This window comes from Gavia stellata, chromosome 5 (assembly GCF_030936135.1).
Source record: "Gavia stellata isolate bGavSte3 chromosome 5, bGavSte3.hap2, whole genome shotgun sequence".
Classification (NCBI taxonomy): domain Eukaryota; kingdom Metazoa; phylum Chordata; class Aves; order Gaviiformes; family Gaviidae; genus Gavia; species Gavia stellata.
Genome location: NC_082598.1, coordinates 51,172,523 through 51,199,328, shown reverse-complemented (window position 1 = coordinate 51,199,328; position 26,806 = coordinate 51,172,523). Strand labels below are relative to the sequence as shown.

The following is a 26,806-nucleotide window of genomic DNA, read 5'->3' as shown; positions in this document are numbered from 1 at the left end:
GATGTGAACCTGAGGGTTTATCTTTTCAGGCAGTCATAGCATGAACTAAAAATAATTTTTTTATTGGATTGGTGCTTGGAAATCACATTCTGGTTTATGCAGACTAAAGTTCATTTCTTCTTGCCTCAGTAGTTAGGGAATATAATGCAGAAACAAACAAAATCATAGATTTATGGAGCTCAAACTTAGAAAGTACTATGATTATCTCATTTAACCTTGTGTACTTTATAGGCCAAAGTTTACATGCTAAAATCTGTGTGAAGCCAATATAACCATGTTTGCTCAAAAACATATCACCTAAGGAAAATCCAGCTGTGGTTTAAATGCTTCAAGCAACAGAGAGACTCCACCAAATCCATTACAATGTTTTTCCCACGACTAATTGTATTCACTGCTACAGATGAGCACCTTATATCTAATCTGAATGTAACAATATGCAGCTTTTAAGTATTCCCTCTTGGTTTTTTCTGCTAGACAAAAAAACAGTTTGTTATCATACTGGTTACATAAAAAATCATGACTCAATTAAACGCTGGCATATCAAGGTATATGTGGTGAATAAAGTTAGGCAAAAATGAAATCTGTTTTTTCCAAACAGAATATATACACATGATTCTCACTTGATACAATGAGCTAAGTAGTAACCCAGCATCTGAGTCATCAGAATCTATCTATCAGCTTTGGTATGCACTCAGGTTGTAAAGGAATAATCAAAACCAGCTTTGATTTGTATTGAGAACTGATTCTCAGCAACCTTGTGTAAGTATGTTTATGCAACGTAAATGTAGAACATAATTAGATTTGTGCTTCCCAGTCATGCTTATATAAGATGCTTATTTTTCCCCCATCTCCAACCTGTGGACTCTCTTTGTAGATGTGCACCTGGCTACAACCAAGCAGCTTCTTGGAGAATCAGCACTTCAAACGCCATCTCATTGGTTACTTTGAGAAACTTACTGCTGTTAAAGAAACAAAGTATTTAAAGGCAAAGATAAATTCACATGCAGGTTGCTTCATTTGATGGTAACTGTTTACATTTATGACTGACTTAGGTACGATACAACAAGTAACCACTAAATGTAGTTACTGGTGGATACTTGGCTGGTATAGAGCCAGTTGCCAGTCTGAGCCAGACTTCTTGACCATAATTTAACTCTAATAAGGCATTTCCAGTAATTACTCTGTCGGTGTACTTGTTACTATTAATATTTTCAGCCTGAAAAGTGAGTTTGTCTATTCCATCAATAACCAGATAGCCAGAGGCACGTGGACTAAAGGATTCAATGGTATACTCAAAAACATAGACCCCCAGATATGGAACATGGAACTTCCCAGTTGCTGGGGCAAATGAAGCTCCATAGTTGACATCCAGATTGTTAAATCTGATGGGTCCTGGAGTTGTCATTCCGTACGTATGAGAGGCAAAAAAGGCCACCATAGGTGCATATCTGTATGATCCTTTTGAAAAATCTGGAAAGGAATGAAGAACAATTTCAAGTAATGTTACATTGTAGAAAGGCAACTCAGACCAGCCAGAAGATCAAAAGCAGCTTTTCTGAAGTCACATCATCCAGTAGCTTGAGCAACCAAAACATAGTATTTCTGCATAAACACAGAGTTTTTCTGTATTGTATAAAAAGTAATTTTCTTCATAATTAGTGCTAGGTCTATCCACAAAAGAGTAATTCTAGAAACAGCAAGGGAACTTAATGTTTGTCTATACTACATTATCATTAAGGGAGCTGTTATTTTTCTTTTCTTTCTTCCACCTCCCCACACCCAAAGTTTTTCCCACCCCAGGATCCCTTTTGTTTTACATCTGTGTGTGCTGAAGCCAAGAATTTTCTCCACAAATCTTAGACAAATGCTGAAGAGGTTTAGCACTCCTGAAGTTAAATGAGGGAATAAAAGTATATGTTTTCCTCTTCAAGCTGAGCCTGCACACTATGATTCCCTGCCACTGTACAAATTATTTTATTCACTTTTCATATTCTGTCATGAGTGAGAATCAGCCAAATGGCTGCTGAAAACTGCATAAAATTCACATTCAACATGGCCTGGATGTAAATTATTTATCTGTTTTCTGGACTGAATAAGCACAGTTTCCACTTTTCTTTTTTGAAATATCTTTCAAGGGCTGCACCCTTTGCTGACAAAAATCAGAGGCATGCCTAAAATGACTCCTTGATGCCATATTCCCACACATCGTGGTAGCTACTGGTATTGATAGAGCATTTGTGGCCGTGCTGAAGCTAGTATTCCCCAGTGATGTGATTTTACCTCCCCCTTCGAATTCCGTGATATCATGTTCAAATACATCTATTGCACACCCTCCCACTCTGCACAATTCAGCAGGGAGCTTTCCAGCTATTACAGCTGGTCCCAGCCCAATTTAATCCCATTGTCTGCTCATATTAAAGAAAGAGATCATGAGTCACCCACGGGGACTGATGTCTTCAGCACCAAAACACAGGACACTACTACTTGAGTTGGCACTCATTAAAGTGAAATGTGAGACCTTTGGCCAGCAAGTGCTCTCTAATTAGGCCCTGGGGCAGAGGCCCATACTGCTAGCATATTGCACTACTAAATACTTTACTTGCCGACACTCAGAGAATTGTCGTTCACCAGCTTAGTACTGCAGTTGACTCCTCCAAAGGGGTGGCGACAAGCACAAATAAAACTCTGTCTGTCGTTGATACAGGTTCCTCCATTCTGGCACGGGGAACTGACACAAGCTGAATACTGCCCTGTGACAGAGAAGAAGGAAAACCAACAACCTCAGTTGCAATGTCATTACAGTGACACTTCCCAAGTTTTCAGTATTTTGGAAGGCCTCTTTGTCAATTCATAAAGCTGGTGGAATTTCTGCTGAGGTTCTGTGTGAAGGCCAACTTCAGATCCTGTCCAGGCTGTTCAGACCGTTTGCTAGTCCAGCCTCCCTCTTTGCCTGAACATAACATACCCTCAGCTAGCCTCCAAGATATTCGGAATTACCTGAGTTCTGCTTGTCTCAGAGGGTCAAGTACATGTAATAAGATGAAAGACATTACAAATCTAACTTCTTTGGAGCATCTCACTCAATAAACATTATGAGAACCATTAAAGATTGAGATATCTCAACAGCTGTGATTGTACAGTCCAAGAGACCCCTGTCAACAAACACCAACCTTTCTTTGCTCATTTCTTCCCTCCTGTCCTCCTTAATTTAATGATCTCAGAATCACAGAATCACTAAGGTTGGAAAAGACCTGTAAGATCATCAAGTCCATCCTCTCTCCCTGCAATGTAAGTTTAAAGCCAGCAAAGCCTGGCTACAGCCAGGCATTAGGAAATTCTCCTTCTGCTGTTCCCTCCACAAGCCCTTCCATAACAATCTAAGGCAGGGTGGCCCTACGCGTGATTTTCAGGGCAGATTCAGTCTGGAGGATACTTATTCCCACAGGGAGATGGGGGGAGGCTGAGAATCCACCCTTCCATGCCACAGCCTGACACGGAGACCTGCAGTCCACTCAGCACCAGCTGCTCACTTCCCTCTTCCAGCTGGTCACAGTGGCAGTGGAACTTTTGTGCTGAGTCCCACACAGCTGGCTCAGCCTCTTTCTTCCCTTCTTGTATGGTAGCCCTCAGACACTACAGCAAACCAAGACACAAGTGAAAAACAGTTGGTCTGCAATCATGTGATTAAAGAAATACGTTGGATCAGCTAATTAATCTTTACTAAGAATGGCAATGTGCCTAGAGGCTTGGAGCTGACCATACTGCAGGAGTCCTTCAGAAAGAAACAGCAAAACTTGGAAGAGACAATACTAATGTATCCAATTTTATTTCCTTATTTTGGTGAGACAAAAGAAATAGTTATTTTCCTACTGGTTCAGGCAAATCTGTGCTTTGGTTCAGTTTCACTAGTGCAGGCACAGAAGGTTGCTCTTTTCAGACAGAGCCAGCTTATCCTTGGATGTACCAAAACACAGATTTTGTACAGCTGCTGCACAGGTTGGACTGTGCTGTCTATGACACTACTCACCCAGATGTGTCACAACCACTGCAGGAGAGTCTGGCTATTGGTGATGAAAGATCTTAAATGCTACCCAAACCACTTCCAGTACTTGTCCTTGACCATAAAGAACTCAATTCCAGGATATTTACCAAGACTGTTGTAAAAGTTTTGTATTGCAAACAACACAAATTATACCAAACAGGTGGTTTCGCAGAGCACCCTTACTGAGGATGTCCTTGCATCTCTTCCTGACTACGTGTGAGCTGGCCAGATCACACCCAGCTGATACAGAGAAATCTGTCTGTCCAGTGCTGCTGAGCTCTGAGACAGTAACTACTGAGTATAATTGTATAAAATGTTGTCATATCAGTTTGGTGGGAAGAACGATCAGGCCGCATTAAAAATTAAATATTGCTATGAAAAATTCGGAACACAAAGCATTGCCAACCATATGTTTTTCCTTTCTCTTGCTTTGGTCAAACAAAAGTGAGATGTTTTAGAAAATGAACCTTTTCTTTGCCAGGAACTACCAGCAGAGCTCTGGAAGGAGCACTCCACGCAGTCTTGTGATGGTAAATCTAGATTGGTAGGTGGGAAGCCTTTCATAAAAGGGTCTACTTATTGCCGGGGAAATGTTGAACTGGATCCTCAAATAGATATTTCAGTAATGCCCATAGTTATGTTCAGATTCTCATCCAGTCATTTCACAGACTGCTGCAATAAGGCAAGCTATTTCCATGAGAAATCTTAGTTCAGTGAGCAGAATGCTAAAGCACGTTGTGCAGTGCCACTTGAATTTGCACTGATGGAGCATATGGACTCAAAAACACAACAGTAATTCTTTTCACAGAAAATAACATCCATCCCATAATGCCAGAAATAAAGCAATTTAGGACTGTCATGACTGGGGTCACGGCACAGGCAACTGGACATGAGGAAATAATGTTTTTCTTCTCGGATAATAGTTTTGCTGCACACTTAATTGAAGTTATTTTTCACTCATATTTACCAAGCATCCACAACGTTTCACTCATATTTACCAAACATCCACATATTTACCAAGTGTGAAAGGAAAGCAGAAAAGGAAGGAAAACAGCTGATTGTGCTGACTGTATCATATTCCCAAAATACAAAAGCTTTGTGTAAGAACACAGCAGCCTCTCTGCTAATTGGCCTCTGCTTATCATAAACAAGAAGTAAATCCAAGAAACAGGAAAAAGATCACAAAAAGGAAATGATAATGAGATTAAAACTGGTGTTTTAACAGTCTGCTGAGGGATGATTTTGCCTGAACTTAACCTTGGAGTTAAAACAAATTCACACATAGCTTTACCTACAATAAAGTAACTCTCCAGGTGCAGCATTGCTTAACAGCAGCTGGGGACCCTGCTCCATTTGCTAGAACTAGGAGAAGCTGTGAAGAGGTTTGAGTCAAGTTAGGATTTTCAGAATAAGAGGCAAATGCCCTAGATCTCCACTGAGCTGGTAATCTCTGTATAACTTCCATGTGGTCTTACAATAGCATGGTTTTGCTGTCATTTCTGGTCGAGGCTGCCCCACCATCCAGTACTTTTTCTTTTTCCTTGCTGAAGGGCATCCTGAGACACTATGTCTATATTCTCTGCTTGGGGTAAAGATGCCAAAAGGTTCAGATTAGGAAAGGATTTCCTGCTATAGTACGTATCCTATTTTTAATTAACCTTTCACAACTTAGTAGTGTAGATGAGTAAAAGAGCGAGACTTAATAAATTAAAGGCTTAAATTGCAGCTATTAAAAAGCAGAGAATAAACCAAATGCAGTTGCTATTTACACTCAATACGGTAGGAGTGACGACAGCCAGTTAATGCTGAGTTTTGCTACTCTTCGGGAGGGCAAGCAGCCAGAAGCCCTTTTGGGAAATAGACTGCCAATGCTGTACAAACAAATCTTCAAACAAATAATGAAGCTCTGTTAGTATCTACTGGGGTGTTGTTTTAGAAGCAAATCAAATATTTAGTAATTAAATGGTCATCTTATGGAAAGAAGTGACTCCAGTGGTTCAGTTTGGAAATGGCTGAACAGGAAGTAAATCACCAACATTTTCTCAATATTTAATTATCAGTAACTGTCTCTCAGGAAGCCCTGGGAGATTGGAAAAGCCTGGGAATCTACTAAACCACCCTGCTCACACAGGGGCAGACTGGTTGTCAGTCTACAATTATTAACCACCTCTGGCTTAGCGCTCTCAGTCTGACAGTGATGAAAGCTATGAGCATCCCCAGTAGCCTAGATGGGCGGAGTGCCAGGGACCAGCGGGAGAGAGGCAGCCCCACTGGGACCAGCAGCCAGGAACTGACAGCAGGGCTGGTGCCTCACCTGGACAGGTGACAAGCAGAGCATGGCAGGTTGATCGTGGCAGCCAGGGTTAGTCACAGTCCAGCATGACTGAAAAGGCCTGGGATTTTGGATCCCTGAAACAAGGATCCCAGGCCCATGGGCAGGCTGTACAGTGTGGGGACTAGGTCAGGATGCCCAGGGCAATTAAGGCACTCAGGGCCTTGACAGGGAATCCAGGTATAAGTGCTGTGTAGGGTGTTTGTGGTGCAAAAAAAGCACAAAGATTCACCTGCAGTGCTCTTGGGCAAACAGTAAGAAGGAGAGGTGCCTCAGCTGTGCTCTCCAGTTTTGGGTGGGGGCAGACTGTCAAGACTGCTCTGAGCTACTTGGACTCCAGCAACTCTGCTTCTCTGTTAAGGAGAGGTATCTAATACTTCCAGTGTGGTGATTTCAGGGTCACTAAATTAAAAGCCACAAAACAGTTCTATCTGCCCGTTAGTCTAAAGAATAAATATACAAAACTGAAGTATATGTCATCAAACTGAGCTAGAATAACCATCAAACTTGTGCAATTAAAACACAAGATGCAAAACATTTAGATCGGTTAATTTCACTGCAGGCTTGACTGACAAAGTGACAAAGGAAACTTGCATTTCTGTTAGGAGAGAGAAATAATGTGAAAACAAAATCAGAAGACATAGAATAAACAAGAATGAAAAGAAATTACCCCTTTCCCACATGGATGCACTGTTTTAAATATATAAGTAATACAGCTGCACTCTCAGTTATTCATGTTGATAGGAGGGTGGCATAATCTGAATAAAGCAAAACCACAACTAATAAAAGACATGGAACAAGGGAGCGCATTCACCTTTGAAAAGCACAGCAGCCTCTGGGTTCTCTAGAGAACAGACGCAGCACTAAATGGCAACAGGAAAACGGGAACTGAGCTAAGCTGCCCTTGCACTGCATTACACGTTTCTGCGGTAGAACAGTGCATTGGAAGGTAGGACCAGATATAATCCATACCCAAGATTAATGAAGAGTTTACGGTATATTTTTTCTTTAAAGGTTGTCATCTCCTGTATGTTAGCTACCTGTCTTAAGACCATCACTTTTTTATTCACCCCAGGTTGCCACTACAGTTAGTATCAGGTAGGAGATTTTTCATCCCTCATACACATATTGCAGCCTCTAGCTGACATAAACATTTTCTTTTGTTCATTCCACAACCTGGGAAGTCTCCAAACCTGTACATTCCTGCATACGTAATGCAAACTCCCATTGTTTCCCCGTTGATTTCAAACGACAGCTGAGGAAAGTATTACCTCAGGGCCAAATCCTGAACATATTAAAGCCAATGAAAATCCCAATCTGTTAGAGTAGGATCAAATATAGAACATGTTGGAATCAATGAGAATTGTCATTCACCTCTTGCTAGAATTTTATTCTAGTCTTTTTAAATTGAAAAAGACTATCTAAGATCAAATACATTTTATAATTAACCAATTATGCCTTAGGATTTCTTCTAGAAACTTTAGTAGAGTCGGCACATATCTCTAGAAGGTCTCCTGGACCTTAGAGAGAAAAAGCTTTCCTGGAGAAGTAAAATCTACCCAGGCAGAAGATGGATACTTGTTAATTAGGATAATGGTCTTACTTCTTTAACTTACAGAAATGTAATGTATGACTTTGCTAGGCATGAAATACCATTGAGAGCAAAACTCTGATGGAAAAGTCTGCATTAACATTGCTGTATAGAAACCTTGCTTAAAAATAGGGCTTTTCAACATCTGCAAAGATATGTACTTTCTGTAAGAGCGAGCATACATCCAATGTACAGCAAGCAACTATTTGTTAAAGTTCAGCATGAGATAAATAATAAATAGGAAAGATATTAATTCATTAATGTGGAGTAAAAAACAGAGCAGGTAACATTAGTGACATTTTACAACAAAGCAGAAGACTCAGGAAGGATCAAAGGCATCACATCTCATTTTCCCTTAGTTTTAATTGTGAACAAGGGTTTTGAATTTCCATCCTGTGCAGTGGCAGGAACAGGCAGAAAACAGAAATGACTGAGAAAGAATTTCCATTTCTAATACGAAAATAATCAAATTACTTTGTAGTAAGAATTTGGCAAATCTCAGTGCATTTTTAAGTGTCACTACCTGTTGGAATAGTTGTGTGTCCTCTCTAACTGAAAAGATAACCAAGGACTGAAATCCTTCAGTGGGGATGGCTTTCAGCAGAAGCCAAGCTACTCATGGGATTGAGGCTCTAAAAAGGAACCTTTCCATTGATTAATGAAAAGTGCTGGACCTAGGACAGGAGGAGATGAAGAAGGGAGGCAGGGAAAGGGAGGGAAGAGGAGTGGAGAGGGAGAAGGAAATGGAGATTGCCCATGGTCTTAGCACATGAACAGGAGTGGCAGCTCTTACTACCCCTAACATCTGCTTACAATAGGGACCAAATATTTCAGAAATGTTCATAAGTTTAAGAACGCTTTACAGAGAACTGTTAGGTCTGGGTCTTCAAAAATATCTGGACATATATCTGGCATTTAAGAATCTGTCTCATTTATTTTAATGTGAATTAGAGTCCTCTGAATATTTCTAATCATTTAACCACTCTTCATTTTCTGTATTTTCCCAGAAATTATATTTCCATAAAACATTAGCTTGTGCTATTGATTTTCACTCAAGTCTGATTCCAAAAGTCATAACTCAGAGTTTGTATTTCTGTGAATTCATCCATATGAATTCATTTCATACAATGATGTTTGAATTTAAGTTCAGAAGCATATCACACTCAAAAATGTCCTTTTTAAGAACGGCAGCTCCTACTCAGCCAAGCTGTTCTCCAGATGGACTCAAGTCAAACCTACTTTATTGGCTAGGCTCCTGGTTCTGCAAGAACACAGTGTTGTAATTGTAACTGCATTAATAATCTCAATGAAGTACTGAAGGAGCTGGCAAAAGCCTCATTACAGTCATCTGGTGTATATACTTGCTTCAGGTTTTTGGTAATTTTCATCCCCACTGACACTGCAAAGTACTGATGCAACCCCAGATTTCTCTCCCAGCTTGCTTTTTTTTTTTTTTAACTGAAATTGCTAATTGAGATGCAGGCACAAAATTCTTGTAGTTTAGATTTTGTCTAAATTGCCAGTTATGTTTGAAAGGTCAGGTTCTCAGGTGAGTGTGTATGCATGCACATATATCTTAAACTCATCAGATGTGAATTTATTAAGGAAAGTTAAATGGAGCTTCTAGATGCCTTAGTGCAGAATCTCCTGATAAGAGAAATAAATCCTCTTGTAAGCAAGTTCCTCTGAAACACTCTTTATGGCATTCTTTGGACTTTTTATTCACCCTCAGTCAAGTTCTTCCACCTCAGTTCATCACAATGGTTACATATGACTTTATTACAAACACCCACATTTTTAGTAGAGTAAAATGCATTACCTGAATCTATAGTATTATCTGTGTTTCTCTGACTTCGGCTTGCCAGGCTCATGGTGATGTTTGCTGCCCCTTTTTTTGCTGGAGCTGGTTTCTTTATAACTGGTTTCACTTGCTTCTGAAGTTTGGTGATGTTGTTCATTGCACTTGCCACCGATATGTCAACGTGCTGGGTTAAATTTGTCAAGATACTTCCTGCTTTTATTTCAAGCACAGATTCAATGAGCTCTTTGAGACCTCTCTGCAGCAGGGGAATATCTGGCTGAGCAAGTTTAATTAGCACAGGTATACTCGCATTCACTTTTTGGATGCTGATGTTGGTATCCTGACACAGCCCCCAGGCCTCATGAGCAGTCTTGTTCAGAAGTGGAATGCTGTTTGAGAAGCGGATTGACTTGGCTTCCAGGGCCTTGATCCTGGAACTCAGTGTCTGGAGCTGAAGTGAGACCACTTGTTCTTTCTCTGTCAAGGCAGCTTTGTTTTTCTTCAGTGAGACACAGTTGTTTGCCAAAAACTTGGAAATTTTGGACTCCACACTCAGAAGGCGAACCTCATGGTCCTTTGATTCCTCCACAGAGTCAAATAGTTTTTCTTCCAGGCGGCTGATATCTTGTTGTTGACTGTCCACTTTTGATGATGTTTCATTTAAAATATAAAAAAATCTTCTGAAGTTGTGGAGGATACTTTTGTCAGACTCCTCGTATGGAAGATCAGAAAGGGATGGAGCTACTAGCGAAGTTAATTCATATTTCTTGCCAATGAGCAGTGTCCAGAGGGATTCGTTCAACTGTTGGAACTGGGGAATGAAAGCCAAGAGGCTGTCCAGTTTCTCAGCTCTACCACAGCAGACTTCAGTCTCATTTCTTAGAGCACGTAGCGTATCTTTCAGTACATAGTTATCTTGAATAGAATCAATAGCGTTGTTTATTACTATCATGGTCTTATTTAATCCATCTTCTATTTCCATGGAGCATTCATTAGCACTTCTCTGAAACAGTTCCTGATAAGTCTGAGATTCATTTTTAAGTCCTTCCTGAGTTTTGGAAAGCTCTTTAATTGCAGAACTCATTCTGTTAATGACAGTCGTGAGGTTTTCAAGCTTCTCATTGATTGCTTCAGCTTGAATTTGTTGTTCATACTCTGAAGTCAGACTAAAAGGTACCCCTTGTTCAATCAAGGGTTGCAGGATCTCCATATCATAGCACAAATCATTAATTTGCTCATTCATTTTGTCCATCTTATTGTCCAATGGAAGGACCAGGTCAGAGAGACTTTTGTTTAGGACAAGCACATTCTCTTGGGTTGCTGCCAGCTCTGTTTCAAAATCCCTTCTGCTCTCTGACAACATGTCATCACAGACTCCCAGAACAAAGTCTCTCTGAATTTCCAGTGCAATACTGAGATTGCTGATCTTGCTATCCTGGACTCTTAAGTCATCATAGATTTGCAGCACCATCATGCCTTGTTTCGTTACTTTCTCATGCAGTGTGAACATATACTCTGTAACATTGTAGTCTGTGACTTTATCTGCTGAAGGGATGTTTTGGCTTGAAGACTGTTCAGCTGATAAGAGTTGTTCATGAGCATCTTTCATTTCAGTAAGTGTCCTATTTAAAGATTCATAATAAATGACACTTCTTGACTGTTGATGTTCCAAGTTATCTTCCAAGGATTTCTGTTTTTCCTGTAAAGCTTTCATAGGTTTGTCACAAGTGAGGGTCATTTCCTCTTTCATCTGCACTATATGACTCTTTAGCTCCAGAATGTCAAGCTTTGTTGGCCCACTGTCTTTCTCCTGAGCAAATTTTTGTTGGGTTTCATTGAGATGCTTGACTAAATCTTTTGTATTTTCAAGATCCTCTGACAAACTAGACACAGTCTTGAAAATTTGAGCCATGCTCTCTTGCATTTCACCTTGAAATACTTTGAACTGTTCTCTGACAATGTCTTTGACTAACTCATTAATACTTCTGGACTTGAGACCTTTGGGAAAAAGGAGAAATATGGAAACAGTCAAACCAATTGTGGAAAAAAACCTAATACAATGTGAGCAAACATGGTGCTGTACAGAAGTGAAACACACACATCCCCACCCCAATTTACCTACCCACAGAGCAAAATTTAAAGCTGAGAAATGTAGAGGATGGCTAATAGTGTTTGAAGGCCCATCCCTGTTTTTACTGAAATCAGTGGGAGTTTTGCTATTATTTTGAAAGGGCAAACTCAGATTCTGTATATGTGGTATCAACTTTGATCTCCCTAGCTAAGCTATTTCTGAGCACTGAAATGAGGAGATCTGTGTGTTTTTGTGGGTTGCTTATAAGAAAATGACATGTCCTTTCTCCACTGGGAAAGTATAGAAAAAACACCTGCTTTATCAACATTATGGTCAAGAAGAAGTGAAAGCAGAGATGATTACCTTGCTATTCCATCATATGTGGTAACTGATCATACAACACACTATAGTGAGAAAGAGGCAAAATAAAAATAATAGCCTTATTGAATATTTGAAGTTAGTAACCTGGCCACTGCTGCAAAAGGGAGACATTTTAAAGGTACAAACCTTTAGTCTTGCATACTACATCTCTTTAAATAGCTCCTAGGAATACTGATGCTGAAAGGCACTAGGCAGAGGTGAATGTGTGGTAATTCAACTCTTGTGAATAACATCAAAATATGTCTCCCCTATAGCCTTAGATGGGTTAAGACAGTCATAAAATAGTGTTCATCAAGAGTGCTGCATAACATATTCAAATTAATTAGAGCAGGAGTTCTGCTCTGGAGATTAGAAGGCTTTTTAAAATTTTTTTCTCCAAAGGTAACCCCTACGTGCAACTAAAGCACTGAAGCATTCTTCACACATTTTTTCTAAACTCTAGGAAAGCTTGCAGCCAGCTTGCAATATAATGGTTAAACCCTTCAACATCTACAATGCCTTGATGACCATCGGTTCTCTGATTAAAACAGTATTGATAAAGTCAGAAATTCTTCTTTTACCTTACTCTATTTTCCTCTCAATTACTTCTATAGCCTGGATTTTATTGCTTCATCTCTAAAACAGCAAGGCATGTTCTGAAACCTTATTTGAAAGTACATTCTCAGCAAAAGCAGCAAAATGGCAGGAAAAAAGACTGATGAAACCCAATGCAACTTTGGGCTCCAGGGGTGCAAAAGGATTCCAAATAAAAATTGTTTTGTTCAGCAAGCTAGAGAGAAGCACAAGGCTTTTTCTATTCAGAAGATACATCTGAATTGTGCGTGTTGCCAGCTGGAAACAGAGATAAAGTAGTTGGTAATATTTGCTTTTTATGAACTACAAATGAGTCTCGGTCTTCATTATGTCTGGTAAAATGGACAGTAAACACCTCTGATGCTTAGGGGAGAAATCTGTCACTTGTTCCGATAGTATTGTTTTTCAAGGCAGGATATAATAGGTAGATGCAATAAGTTTGGTAGCCTAGAAAAGAGGCATTCAGAAATAGAGCATGAAGTTTCCTAAGCAATAAACTCAATTACTGTCAACTGTGGTGACAGATGTTGCAGCAATTTTTACACAAAGTATAAAAAACAACAAAGTGATAATGCTGAGATTGCCTTTATTATTTTACTTTTTAGTACCTGAACAGCAGGTAAATTACTAGACAGATGTATACACATGAATGTGCACATGAACATGCACACTTACGCACAGAGCTTTTGTCAGTGAACTTCAGTAAAGCAAAAACCATAAGATAAGATACCCGAGAATGAGGATGTCCTGGCAGCTGAGAGGAAGAACCAAGATATGAATGCAGAGTAAAATAACTGACATGTAGAGAAACCATTGTAACTGATGATTTGGTCAGGTTACTCTATCATGCTGAAAAACATTCTGTGCTTTAAGAGACACAATGAGCTGTGAAGAAAAGCTTAACAGCTGTGGAAAGAAACAAGGTTACTCTACATCTTCTGTGAGGAATTAATTAAATTTCTTCATCTCAACAGCAAATCTTAATAACAGACTGTCCTACTGCGAGAGGTCTCCCACAGGATCTATACTGGCCTTTTCTTTCTGTGGCAGTCAAGCAACTGCCATCCTCACTCTCCCCCATTCCTACTCTATTCAGTTGGATCACAGGTGTTGTATTGAACTCAGCTCCCATTTTCAGGTGTTCTTATTATCAAGGGGGTGGAACCTGATAAAACAGACAGCTTTAGGTTTCTCTCCCTTATTTGCTGGCTAGGACAACTAGGTACCTGGTAACAAGTGCTGTTCCAAATTTCACCAGAGGCTGTGGGACCATGCTTCTCCACAGAAAGACCTGGCACAAACTTGTGTTATAGGTGACGACTGGGTATATTCTTAAGCTTGAGCTGAGAATACACAAGTACATTCATGGATGTAACTCAATTTCTCTGTTGCTCCTTTTGAAATAGAAAGGTCCAAACTACCTGTGAACATTGAAGATCCCTTGCACTTTTTATGAGATTATAAATTTTAATTTTAACTCCCTGGCTGAAATCCAAAGTGTGTAATTATTTTGTGTCAACATATACTCCCTTTGCAGTTTCAATTATTTGAAGAATAATGTGCAAAACAAATGTATGTACACAAGAGACTGAGTTAAGGTTATATATCCAGCTGTAAATGACATTTCTGACTTGGAAGTGATTAACACTCCATTGCTGAGTCCAGTTTTAAAGGAGTGTACGTTTTAATAATGAAGAGGAAAGGAGTCTGTAAAAAGGCTTGATGTGGAGTGAAAGGAGTAAGAAAGAATAGCAAGTAAGCAGAGTTTCTTAAATTAAAGGGAGCACACCAAATTATTTTCGCTAAGTAAAAAGTAGGAACAGTCTCCTGACTACTGAAAACAACTTAAAAAATGCACAGCAGGTTTCACTGATCAAATTAGAGGAGCATATCAGTTACTCCAGTGAGTATTGCCCTGTATCAACAGACGACATGTTTGTGGGACCAAAGTCTATTTACAGATTAAACCAAGAAATAAAGGCTTTGTAAACTGTATTGAATTATTTGTTCACAGAAACAGACCTCACTCCTAAAAAACCCTGATACAAAGCTGGGCAGCCATTAGAATTTCTGTGATAAGAAAAAAGGTGATTAATGGATATGAGCAAAGGACCTGGGTACCATGGGAAGAAAATGGAAAAGCAGGGGAAGAAGGAAGAAGTCTGAATAGCATGAAGCAACTACAGACTTAACTGTGCTTCGAAGGCACATTGCTTCAGGATGGCAGTGGTAGTGGGTAAAGTTGTGTTTCACTTCAGGTGACCTTCTAAGAGTAATTTTTAGCAAGTCTGATGTGCCTATACTGCACATCTGTACCAAGTTAGAGGATAGCATGGAAACTCCTTCCAGGTCCTACTACTTTAGGATGCTCTTTGCCCACTTGGAATATGACTGACAGATATTCCCTGGACAGAAACTGCAGTTGCCCTTTGACATCACATATAGAAGCCAACAGAAACACTAATCTTGTTCTCTCTCCCTTCCTCCCCTCATTCCTGCTGTTTACTTATGTACAGGCCAAGAATAACCTGTATTGGAGTGCCCATAATTAGAGTCAACAAAGGTAGTTGATAGCAGCATTTTCATTAGAGCTACTTGATTAGGAGATAAATTGAGAACATAAATCAAAAAAGGGCCAGCAACTGGAGATTTCATCTAAGCAGGTATAATACAGACCACAACAGATAAAAAAAATAAAGGCTTGAAACACATTTGCAGAGAAGTGTGAAATAATGGGGTTTTTTTTGTACTGCACATTTTAATTAGGACTTGGACCCTTAAATATAGATAGGGAATGGAGAAGCAGGAGCACAGGATGCAGCAAAAGACCTCTTGGAATAGCATGAAAATGACAGCTAAAATGAATGGAATATAAAAAAGAATGAAGAGAAAGCAGAAAGGAAATGGGAACTATTCAAAGGCAAATTAAATATATGCCCAAGGGTCAAGAATGCCATCTAGCAATATGTGGAGAGGTGAAAGCAGGTCACTGAGCGAGAGGTGGGATAAACTTCATCCAGGGTACAAGAGAGCCATCTAGCATGTGGCACAAGCAACTCAGGAGGCAGAGGAGGACTGAAAATACAAGGAATGGGGCCACACTCAGTAAATTTGAGGGAGGTAGGAAAGCACTTATTGTTTCATTTAGTTTTATCTCAAGGTAAGGAGCTCCAGTTCCCTCATTCTATTTTTAAACAATAAGAGTCCTCTGGATTCTAGAATGTGTAATACAAACAGTTTGGGGAAAATTCCCAAAAAATGAGAAAACAATTGCACATCAAGGAAATTAAAGCTTCAGTCCCAATCTGTTTGTTAAGCTCCATTTGCCGTTGGGTAACAAACAGATCTTGCTGCAGGATTCACAAAGAAAGGATGCATAATTCTGCTGGCGAGGGTCTGCCCAACCTCCTGATCCCTGGCCATATCTTTCTCATCTACCAGAAAAGAGTACAGAAGTTTATCAAAGGTAGCCTAATATGATCAGAAGCAAATTATTCAGAAGCACATTTGCTATGTTATAAATACAACCACCACAGAATTACTTATACTTTTCCCCTGCACAAGTGAATTATGTATTAAAGAATATTACTTAGCCTTGGTAGCGAAGCAAGTAACTACGTCCTTTAGCAGCTGTCAGATAAACAAAAAACAGATAAAAGAATATTTGCAGAAGCCCTAAGTAGATGAAAATGCCTTGATAGTGACTTAAGTTACCATGTTGACGATGTAGTACCCAAGAACATAATTTTTTTTGTCCCTATAAAAGACACCATAACAAATGTCAAAATAAAGAAAACCCTCTGTTATGAAATAAAACTAAAAAAGAGTTCTCCCTATAAATGTTCCACAATAGAATAGGATAGTCTATGAATGTTTTCAGCACTTTTTTTTTCTGGCACTTTTGAGTGAGTGATTACATTAATTTATTTTTCTTACCTTTTAGAAAAGATTGGAGGTCTCTGCCCTTATCTTCATTGATTTTGCCTTCCAGAGAAGAAAGCATCTTGCTCACATCATTCATTGCAGCAGCAATGTTGTCAACCTTCTTCTGTAGAAAAGTCAGTTTCATCGCCTGGCTGCTAATCTTCTCATTCATTTTTTGTGTGAGTGCTTGGTCAGAGAACAAAATGAGAAAAAAAGAAAGTAGTGTTTAAACATTGGTGGGGGGGAAGAAAGTGTAATTTACTTGAGACACATTAGCTGGAAGCGAGGTGAAAAGTTTCTGAATTTTTAGTCTTGGGTGAATCTTTATTTTTTGTCATGTATCGTGTATTAGTGACATTCAGCAGCATAGCAGTAACTTATTACTGAAGCATCTGTATCCATTATAAAGTATTTATAATTCTACAAGAGTATTTTAAATGGTTAGCATATTTTAATTGGCATAATAGCATTCTTCTTCCACCTAGCACCCTACAGGGTATTCAGTTAACTCATTTAGTGTATCTCCTTTAACACAATCACAAAAGCATTGATTTTTACTTACCATTTATAACATAAATTCATGAATTTGCAAGGCTTGTGTCTGAAGGAATACATCACCTTTTCAGTGTTGGGGTCAAAATAAAGACTTGTTCAACATAGCAGCAAGGCAGAAAAACAGCTAATAGATAAATGACTTTGGAATACTCGTTAGTCTATCATTAAGAAAAGATGCCCAACCTGTGAAGTCAAGTTTTTTTTAAAACCTGCCCAAATTGTTCCTGACATTTGTCTCTTCAGGTATAAAGAGGCCTAGCTGGATGCTTTTAAGATAGGTAGTGGTGAAGGAGGCCTTGGTCTTGCAAATTAAGACTCCACATGACTTCAGCTAGCCATCTGAGTTTCACAGCTGACAGGAAAGAGACATAGTCTGGGAATTTCAGAAGATGCTGATAAAATTAAATGTTCTAATTCCTGTAAGCAAAGCTACAAAATCTTTTCAGTTCCTTCAACAATTCAGCCTGTGTGGCCTACCTTAGATACATGATGTACTGCCCTACATGATCCAGGCCATACTATGACTTAATAAACCGCTATGCAAGAGGTTCTTTAGCAGTACATACAAATATTTATTAGTGCAAATTTAAAGTATTGTTATTGATCTTATGTCACTTTTCATTATGGCATCAGTGTCTATTCCCATGGCAGTAAACAGTTACTATCAGAAATCATGTAGAAGCACAGGGACCTAAAGACTACAACAAAAAAAAGCAAATTGTATGTAAAAGGGCATGTTCTTCTGACTAGGCTATTATTCTTCAAAACTCTACTCTGTAAAAAATAAGTGTATCATATCTAACTCAATAGCATTTGGGAAAATCCAGAAAATTCACTAAATGCACCCTATCAGTGCAGATGAAGCATGCCAACACCCATGGGAATGCTCTCCTGTAGAGGCATGTTGGTTGTAAAATTCATAATAAGCAGAGCCTGGTGAATTAAGGCTGGCTGGTTTAGGTTAGGATGTTAGCATCTCCAGCTGTTTACTTTGCCCATGGTGGCTACTTAGAGAGACACAAAATTGTGTTTATAACTCAACCACCTAAGTTTAGAGTCTGGCAATTCTCCCCAACGGCACTGTGGAGACAAGCCACTAACAGATCTTTTTTGTCTGAATACTCTTCATCATAATACTACTCTGTGACAGACAGGTCTGGATACTTCTGCTTCTGGTTGAATTGTTACTATGAGAAAGTGATTTGAATTCATTACTGTCTCATGCATAGTCACCCAAACTGATAACCAACCTGCAGGGTGCAATGCTGTCTTCAGTTCAGTTTCTATCAGTTCCTACTGAAGGGGGAAGATAAGCTGCATAGATGAACCTGGAAGTGAGGTTTGTAAGTGGCTTGGCTGCATAGCGGGAACTGGAAACAGAATCTGGCTTGTAAAGTCCTGGCAGCTGCTGACAGAATGACAGACCTGGGCAGTCCGCCCTGGCCCCAGGTCAGGTTTGCAGGGTTGGCAGGCAGAACAGGTATCACCTTCTAAACTGACCCCATTTGATTTTAAAATAACTGAAAAGCAATTAACATGGAGCTCTGAGATTCCAATTTCAGAGTTATTTTTCAGAGTAGAATTCCTACTAAGAGAAGTGGCATTTTTTAATGCTCTATTGATCAAGCTTACTCTTTCATACAGGTCCTGTCTGCTTTACTAGATGACATTCTCCTCCCTCCAGTCCTGGGAAATTTGGTTGCTCACACAATATCACCAAGGGGCAACAGCCTTCTCCTTTCTAACTCCCATTTGAAAATACCTTTCTATATCTCCATGCCAGATGCAGACTTCCCCTCTCCCGCCTATGCTTTCTAACTTTTCTGTTTGTCTGTTATGATTTGAAGTAAAACACATACATGGACATAAGCACACACGTGTGTGCTGTCTCCATAAAACCCTGTGGCAGTCTGGATACTGACATCCTGTTTTCTGAGCATACATGAATATCCCATCAACAGAACAGTATATTCATAACTGCAGCATACAGACATGAGAACATAACTTGCCTTATTATTTGGTTCCATACATTTTTTTTCGGATATAGGCCAACTGTCTGAGTGACAATAACACCATAGTGTGAAACAGCTGATGATTATATAAAAAGCCAGTGTGGACATCCGTAACCAAAACATCAAAAGGTTCAAAAGAGAAGGGAGGTAGTAAGAAAGTTCAAGGAACATGCCTCCTCTACACTGTCTTTCACATCTTGTCCTTCTGGCTCCTCACCATGTAAACTACAAGCTCATTTGACTGGTATGTAGAGAATGCTGCCAAATAGCTTGCATATAATTTGCCACCAAAAATTTACCTGACAAATGCAGTCTCACTCACTGCTGGGGAGTATATCAAAAGCAGAGAATCATTTTTTCTAACAACTTCCTTATTCAAGCATGTTTCACATAATTCTTTTGCTGTTACTTAAACACGATATGCTGATTGTTGGCAGTTCTCTGAGTACACAGATTTTCTAAATAATTCCGCATTATGAACATCTCTATACCCTCAAAGGTATATATGTCTTCAGGTGGTACAGACTGGAATATAGTATAGTCTGTCAACTACTTGAATATCTCTAAATCATGGATACCTTTTCATGTTTCTTTATAGTGAATACTTAGTATTTGAATTCATGGTTAATTGGAATGATCTGATAAACCATGATTGTTCCGGCTCCCAGTTTAGTGAGTGTGCAAACATGCCTGGCATGAATAAAATTCCATTCCCGTGAATACTTACACAGACAACTATGAAATGAATTTTCTGGAACATTTGTGCTGGTAAACTTTAAATCATACGAATGGTAATGGAAAATAAATATAAAGGGAAGTGAGCACACCCAACAATTCTAGAGACTAAGAGATGGAGAAGCTTTTCATGCAGCAGTCACCTAAGGTAAGTTCTCAATGTATATCACTATTTGAATAAAGGCATTATTGTTACTAACTAGCTCTTACAATGCTGAGGTCTGTACATACCCTTGCAAGAAAACACTGACATTATGTTCCAAAACCTTACGGTCTAAATAGGTTGAAGTAAACACAGTAGTGAGCAATTGAATAGTGTAATAAGAAACAATCTCAAACATCTGTGCTATAAAGCTGTAAACTGTGTTGCTTAGCTATTTGATCATCCTAGATGGAGTAGTTAAAACACACCTAAGCTGCCCTTGCTAAAGTCTGAAACATCACTGTACTGATTTTGAATAAAGCACCAATTTTTATAAGAAAATATATGACAATAATCATGTATTCAGATAATATAATTAACATCACTACATTTTCTTTTTATGACCAATGCTGGCCTATACTACTCTTAGATTTGTTTTTGGGTTTTTCTGGTTGTGGTTTTTTCTTTTTTTTTTTTTTTTCTTTTTTTCTGTTAATTCATCTATTTTTCTCAGTAATATAATTGTTTAAATACTTCTATGCAGAATGACTTTCCTGGTTTTAGTTTAGTCACAAGACACTTTATAAATGCTAAGCTACTGGTACCTTTAAATTCAGTTTTTTCTGCCTGCTTTATCAGAGAAGCATACTGCTGAACCATGAGTGTTAGAAACTCTAATGGTTCATACAGGTCCCTTCAGCAGGCAGGGATTTTTCTCAAATTGTTTTTGCAGTTATCTTAGTGAGTCACGTGGTCAGTGACTGGGCTAGAGGGGATAGTAATTATAACAGCTGACCTGGCCCACTGGGGTCCTGAGGAGTTTCTGGTGTCCTCTCACTGACAGTTCTGCTGCTTTCAGCCTGGTTGCTGTGTATAAGTGATTGTTGTTCTTGAGCTAAAAGAGGGAGAAAAAGAAAAGGATGCGAATGAAACATGGAACATAACAATTGGGATTCCACAACAATTGCTTTCTCTCTCTATTCTATACCAACTTTACCAAAGCCTAATCACCTGCAGTGACTCTTGTTATCTTCTTAGTCCATCTGTAACAGTGTGGGACCACACTGATGAAGACAGTGAATGGCTTTATAGAGGGCTTCCTGAGATTGGCAGGAGTTGGTGTTAATAGTAAAATGTCAAAACTTGCCCTATAATGAACAGAATTTTGAAATCTCCAAGGCTAAAAATTCTAGAGGAATATTTTAGATCAACATAAAACAGCAGTACACAAACAACACAGAGACTGACAGTTGTAAAATTAATTAGGTTTTTTTATAGCTACAAAATTAGTCAGGTTTGTTGAAACTGATTTTTTTTTTTTTTTGACAGTTTACACAAATCTTCAACCATGGAAATCTTCCCACTAAAGGCAATGGTGATATTACATTGTTGCAGCACTGAAAAAATAAAAACCATTTCAAAACATAATCAAATTCCAAATTGCAACAAATATCATCTGAGATTTGCAACTGGTACACACATTAAGAAAGTTCACAAAGGTGAAAAGTTTGTAAACATTTTCTCCGGTCATGGCAGATGAGATTTTCCGTGCTTATTTTACATCTCAGCCCAAAGATCCCAAAGCAATTTGCAAAAATCTAGACTAACACTATTATTATTTCAGTATTACAGTTGGGGAGACTGAGGTCCAGAAAAGTAAAGTGCATTCACTCACAACTGATAGCATATCTGGGAACTGAACTGAGATTTCCACCTTCCTGACTTACTTCTCTAGCCATTGAGCTTAACAGTGTTGTTTTCATTTCATTATCCTTCAAAAAAATGAAATATGTATAAAGTAGGTTGTAAATTTGCTAGCGTAAATTCATATCAATTTTTATATCCTTACTCAGTTCATGAAGCATTTTGAAGTGGATGTTGTTCCAGCTGGAGCACATCTAAGGAATGCCACTTATGTGGCACTGATGTGATTTCTAGTCTTTAGTACAGTACAAGCAGAATAACTTGGGTATGGTGACATTATTTTCCAGTTCAAATATTAAAACCCAGTCTGACCATAATGTGAGTTTCCAAGGAAACAGAATAAAATGCTGAATCAAGAAATTCCTTATGTTTCATCAGCCTCCTGGCAGTATATATGAGGATCCATAGCTTACATTTAAGGACAATATAAGGTATTTCAGATTGTTAATTTAGGGGGGAAGTAATAATTAGGATAGGAACTCAAAGGAAATTATCATGTGGACTGAAAGTTTCATAGAATTTATTGAAATGGGCTGATAAGAAATACAAAATTCTCAAATAATTATTATTTCAATAGCTTCTGTTATCTTTCTGTGGCATGGTTATTGACAGAAGTTGAATACTTGCGTTCAGCCCAATTCATTACACAGGATTTATCAGGTGGTGATGTGATGATATAATCTATGACAAGGGAGTCAGTTACTTGCCTGTGATAAAGATCAGCTGATCGTTGTCCTTTTAGTCTTTCATTTACTGATCTTTCTGTTCCTCTAAGTATATTCACTGCCACTGATAGTGCTACAGACACCAGATTTTTTTTTTATACTATCCATTTTATCTTTCATCCTTCCTATTAAATCAACTGCCCCACTCACAGCCTCACATCGTGGAATACCCAAACCCTTACAGTTTTATTCACTTTTAGAGTTTCAAGGATATATATTTATTGCTGTGCGCTTGTTTTACTAATGCTTTAAACTGCTCAGATAACTTAATCCCTGTAAGACCCAGGACATAGATCTCACTCTGTTGGAGCAAACCAGTAATGGAGCAAGCCAATAGTGCATTACACTGCTAAAAGCAGCAAGGACTGTAGCCAATGATGCACACACACACAAAAAACTCACCCAGAGACAATACCTCATCTTGTACAGCTATTAAATTTCATCACTGTATGGGAAAGGTAGTACTCAGGTAGCATTAGAAATTCAGGGTTTTCATTTGTGAAACAAGTTCAGAGAAGTCACTGGCAATATAGCTTCTCCTACATCATTCTTCCAGTGTAGCTCAGTCCTTTTCCAAAGGAACCACTCTGACACATCATATGGTGACCAAGTCTTATGTGCTCCTTAGTACCACAGATGAGATTCCTCATCCTAGATGCTGAACAGCAGCAGTTGTGATGGGAGCACCAGACTGAAACTCTAATACATATACTCCTTTGGTTAGAAATAGCCATCAAATGACTCGCATTTGAAACCTTTTAAAAATTGGATATGCTATGCTCAGTTTAAGCTGAAAAGATAAAATATAAAATGAAAATTAGACTTCCAGACCCACCTTATAGCTGCCATTTACAACAAGAAAGCAACACCACCAAAAAAAAAGCAGCATTTCAAAATACTGAGCCATGAATAGCACTTCTAGTTCCTCAAGGAGCTTCAGGGTCCTCAGCACTTCTGAATATCAGGTAACACACGTAGGAATCCAACATTAGACTCCTATCATTGAATATATTGGCCTAGATGTATAATTTATTGTCCCATGTATTTTTAAACACAGCATGCAAAATTATTTCAGGCAATATGAAAAATATGGAAATTAGATCTTTTTCTCTCAATATATTCTTGAGGGAGCAGGAGTGGCTGAAGGGGAATCCCTGTGGGGAATTTGGTAGTTCCCTCACATTCCCTGTGTTTCGAGGTGAATTGCTACCTTTTGTCTGCAGCTCACCCCACGCAGAGGACAGCTCCTGTGCAGAACATTTTACAGCCATCTGCTGGAGAAACGACATTGCTACCTTGCGACAGGATTCAGCGCTAACAATGGCTATGGCACTGTCAGCAACTCTGAGAATCAGCTGTTTGCTCTAAACTGCAGCCAGGGCAGATGGAAATTAATTCATATATATTAAGTCACCTCAGCCCCACCCCACAGCAAAGCTGAATTAGAACACAGCATGATCTACATTTGAAGATGCGTCTACCAGTTCTTGAAATCATTTGTGACACATAATATAGTGTTCAGGGACCACATGTGCACGAGCGAACTGGGATTTCTTCCCCTCAGACATTACTACATGCACACTGTTTTCTCCAGCTTAAGGATGAAAAATTAAAGAAAAGCTTTTGTTTCTAAAAATTACATGTCATGAACTTTGCAACTCAGAACTTACAAGCCCTTTCATTTTAGCAGTTTTGCTCCCAGTTAAGCATTTGATATTACCAAATCAAAATAATGGTGTTTTATTTGTTGAATTGTCCATGCTGCACTGTTTCATGAGACTTCTAAGAAATTACATCTACATTTTTCCCTTCTTAAAAAGTTTCTTGTAAAATTGTATTGTCCATGCTGGACTAGGATCCACGTCTTATCCAATTTGGTCATGTGTTGCCACATAGGAGGTAAAGTTAGAAATAGTGATCTGAAGATACCGCTTCCCAGACGCTCTTCTGTCTCACTCACTACTATGTTACCTTGAGAAGCATCTGTAACCAAGCAGCTACAATGAGGCTACCAAATATCGTTTACAGATGTCTAGTAATAACTATCAGATGGTGACAAGTGTTTCCTCCTGCCTAGACTGTCAGACTGAAATAGTCATGTATGATTTCACTTGGTTTGAGCGAGAAGCTAAACCAGAAGGCATTTTGAATTAGCATTTGCTACAAGCAACCCACATCACACTAACAGTGCCTTCCCAGGATCTAAAACATATTGTCAGAATACCCCAGTTCCCTTGGCACAGAAACCCTTCAATAACAGTTCTGTTGTTGAGCAGATCAAGTGCAGAGAGGCCAAGCGGAGGGCTCAGCGACTCCAGAGCGCCCCAGTCAGAGCTTATATTGTATCTCCCCTGCTGCTGTAAAAATGGAGTGCCTGAAGACAGGGCTATTGGGCTCCCAACTGTTCAAGTTCATTAGCTGACATCCCTTCATGGGAATTGAATAATACAGGCAGGGCTTGTGCTGGTGGTCTGCTCCTCATGGGAGGCAGGATTCCAGACGCAGGGAAGAAGAGCCTTTCTGACATAACACCTTTCATCCCAATCTCTTTAAATACTTCTACACGCATTAATTAATTAAATATCCCAGTGCCCCTGTGAGATAAATGTCATCTCAATTTTCTAGATGGGTAAACTTGGGTATGCAGATTATAAGTGACTTCCCCAAGTTATTCAGCAAGCCAGAAGAGGTTTGAAAATAGAACCCAGGAGATGTAATTTCAAACCCGCTCCTGTAACACTTGACAACATTTTCCTTTATTCTTATTTTTACACAGATGCCACTACAAATTGAGTTATAGAGCTTTTTTCCTGGTCAGTGCTTCCCTGTTGTTTTGATGTCATTTCAATTTTATCAGCTGTAGCCTCCCCCTTCAATATGCATTTTTTAACCTATTTTTGCTAATGTTTGCATTTTTTAAAAGCAAACCTTTAAAACGTCTGATCCATGCTCACTGGACAGCCTTGCTGACTGTGTCCTCTGTTAATATCTGACTCCACGCTCAGCTGCACAGAACAGAATTCTGTGCCTGCTGAGGTTCTGGCTCTTCAGCATTGAAATTTCCCTCCTGGATCTGAATAACAGTGATTTCTCTTCATTCCTCTACATTAATTTTTAATCACAATCTCTACTTTACCACTGCTGATTGAATTCCCTACCACATCTAATGGCCTTTCTTGTAATATTCATTCATTTAAAATATGTATGCTGATGCCGTATCTTATTTTTCAAGAGCTGCTTGTTTAAGGCCAGCAGCAAAGAAATAGCTATTACACAGATGTTAAACTACAATATGTTGCCATATGTTTGATCACCAGGGCAGAGGTAAAACACTCTTATTCTGTCAAAAAAGGGCACAATTATACAGGGATCATGTGTAATGTAATACCTAGTAAAATTCAGTCACTGTTGTTCAGTCACTGAGCAACAAAACTCCTGCTCAATTCAGAGGGAAACAAAGTTGATACATGATTTTATCATGGCTAAAATATATTCTTAGAGCCTGAAACTGAAAGCCAAAAGATTCACGGTGGTGTAGATGAATTTTACAGCAAGAATTCAATAGAGGACCTGGATTTAATATCCCCAGCACTGCAATACTCAATAACTAACAGGCCAAAAGTAGAGATGCGCTGAATGAGAACTTCATATTTTAGCAGAGTGGAATAAGGCTGAAAATTCTATGAGTTCTATTTAGAGGGGAAGAGAGGAAAGGACATTCTGCTTAGCTACTCTAGAAATTAATATGCAGGCAAGAGTCAACATCCCAAAGCATTTTAGTTTACTGTGCATTTTTCCTGGTTTTAAATTTACAGGAAGGTCTGTATTGATTTTCAGCAGAGCCGTTTGCTTGCAAATCAGATTGCATTGTTTTTCTATTTCAAATTCTTACAACTCTACTCACCTTTGGTTTGGCAGTTTTGCCCACTGTACCCAGGACAGCACTTCCACTCCAGCGATGTTACTATTTTATGTTTGATTCTGTAGGCTTGGTGTGTTGTTGTCTGGGCCCTGCAAACCAAGGACATTTTAAACCTATTTTAGGTGACCAAACAGGAGTTGTAGGATACCTGTATAACTACATTATGTTATATCTTACATGTCAAATGTATCTTTTCATTAACTGCTTGAAACTGAAAGTGAAGTCTAACTAGGGTTTGATGTTTCAATAGCAATCACAGTTTTAATATTGCAGCCCCCAGATCACCTGCATGGATT

The 26,806-nt window shown here is 38.9% G+C and overlaps 1 protein-coding gene across 1 annotated transcript in view; it reads right to left on the bottom strand.

Moving 5' to 3' along the window:
- Positions 1 to 1,048: 1,048 nt before the first annotated feature.
- Positions 1,049 to 26,806, bottom strand: part of MMRN1 (multimerin 1) — a 45,111-nt gene continuing 19,353 nt past the window's right edge. Inside the window, exons 3-8 of the mRNA XM_059818133.1 lie at positions 26,493 to 26,599; positions 20,956 to 21,054; positions 16,728 to 16,901; positions 9,785 to 11,764; positions 2,604 to 2,750; positions 1,049 to 1,470 (exon numbers count right to left, since the gene is read on the bottom strand). Coding sequence (XP_059674116.1) covers positions 1,049 to 1,470; positions 2,604 to 2,750; positions 9,785 to 11,764; positions 16,728 to 16,901; positions 20,956 to 21,054; positions 26,493 to 26,599 — 2,929 coding nt within the window. The remainder of the gene's footprint in view (positions 1,471 to 2,603; positions 2,751 to 9,784; positions 11,765 to 16,727; positions 16,902 to 20,955; positions 21,055 to 26,492; positions 26,600 to 26,806) is intronic.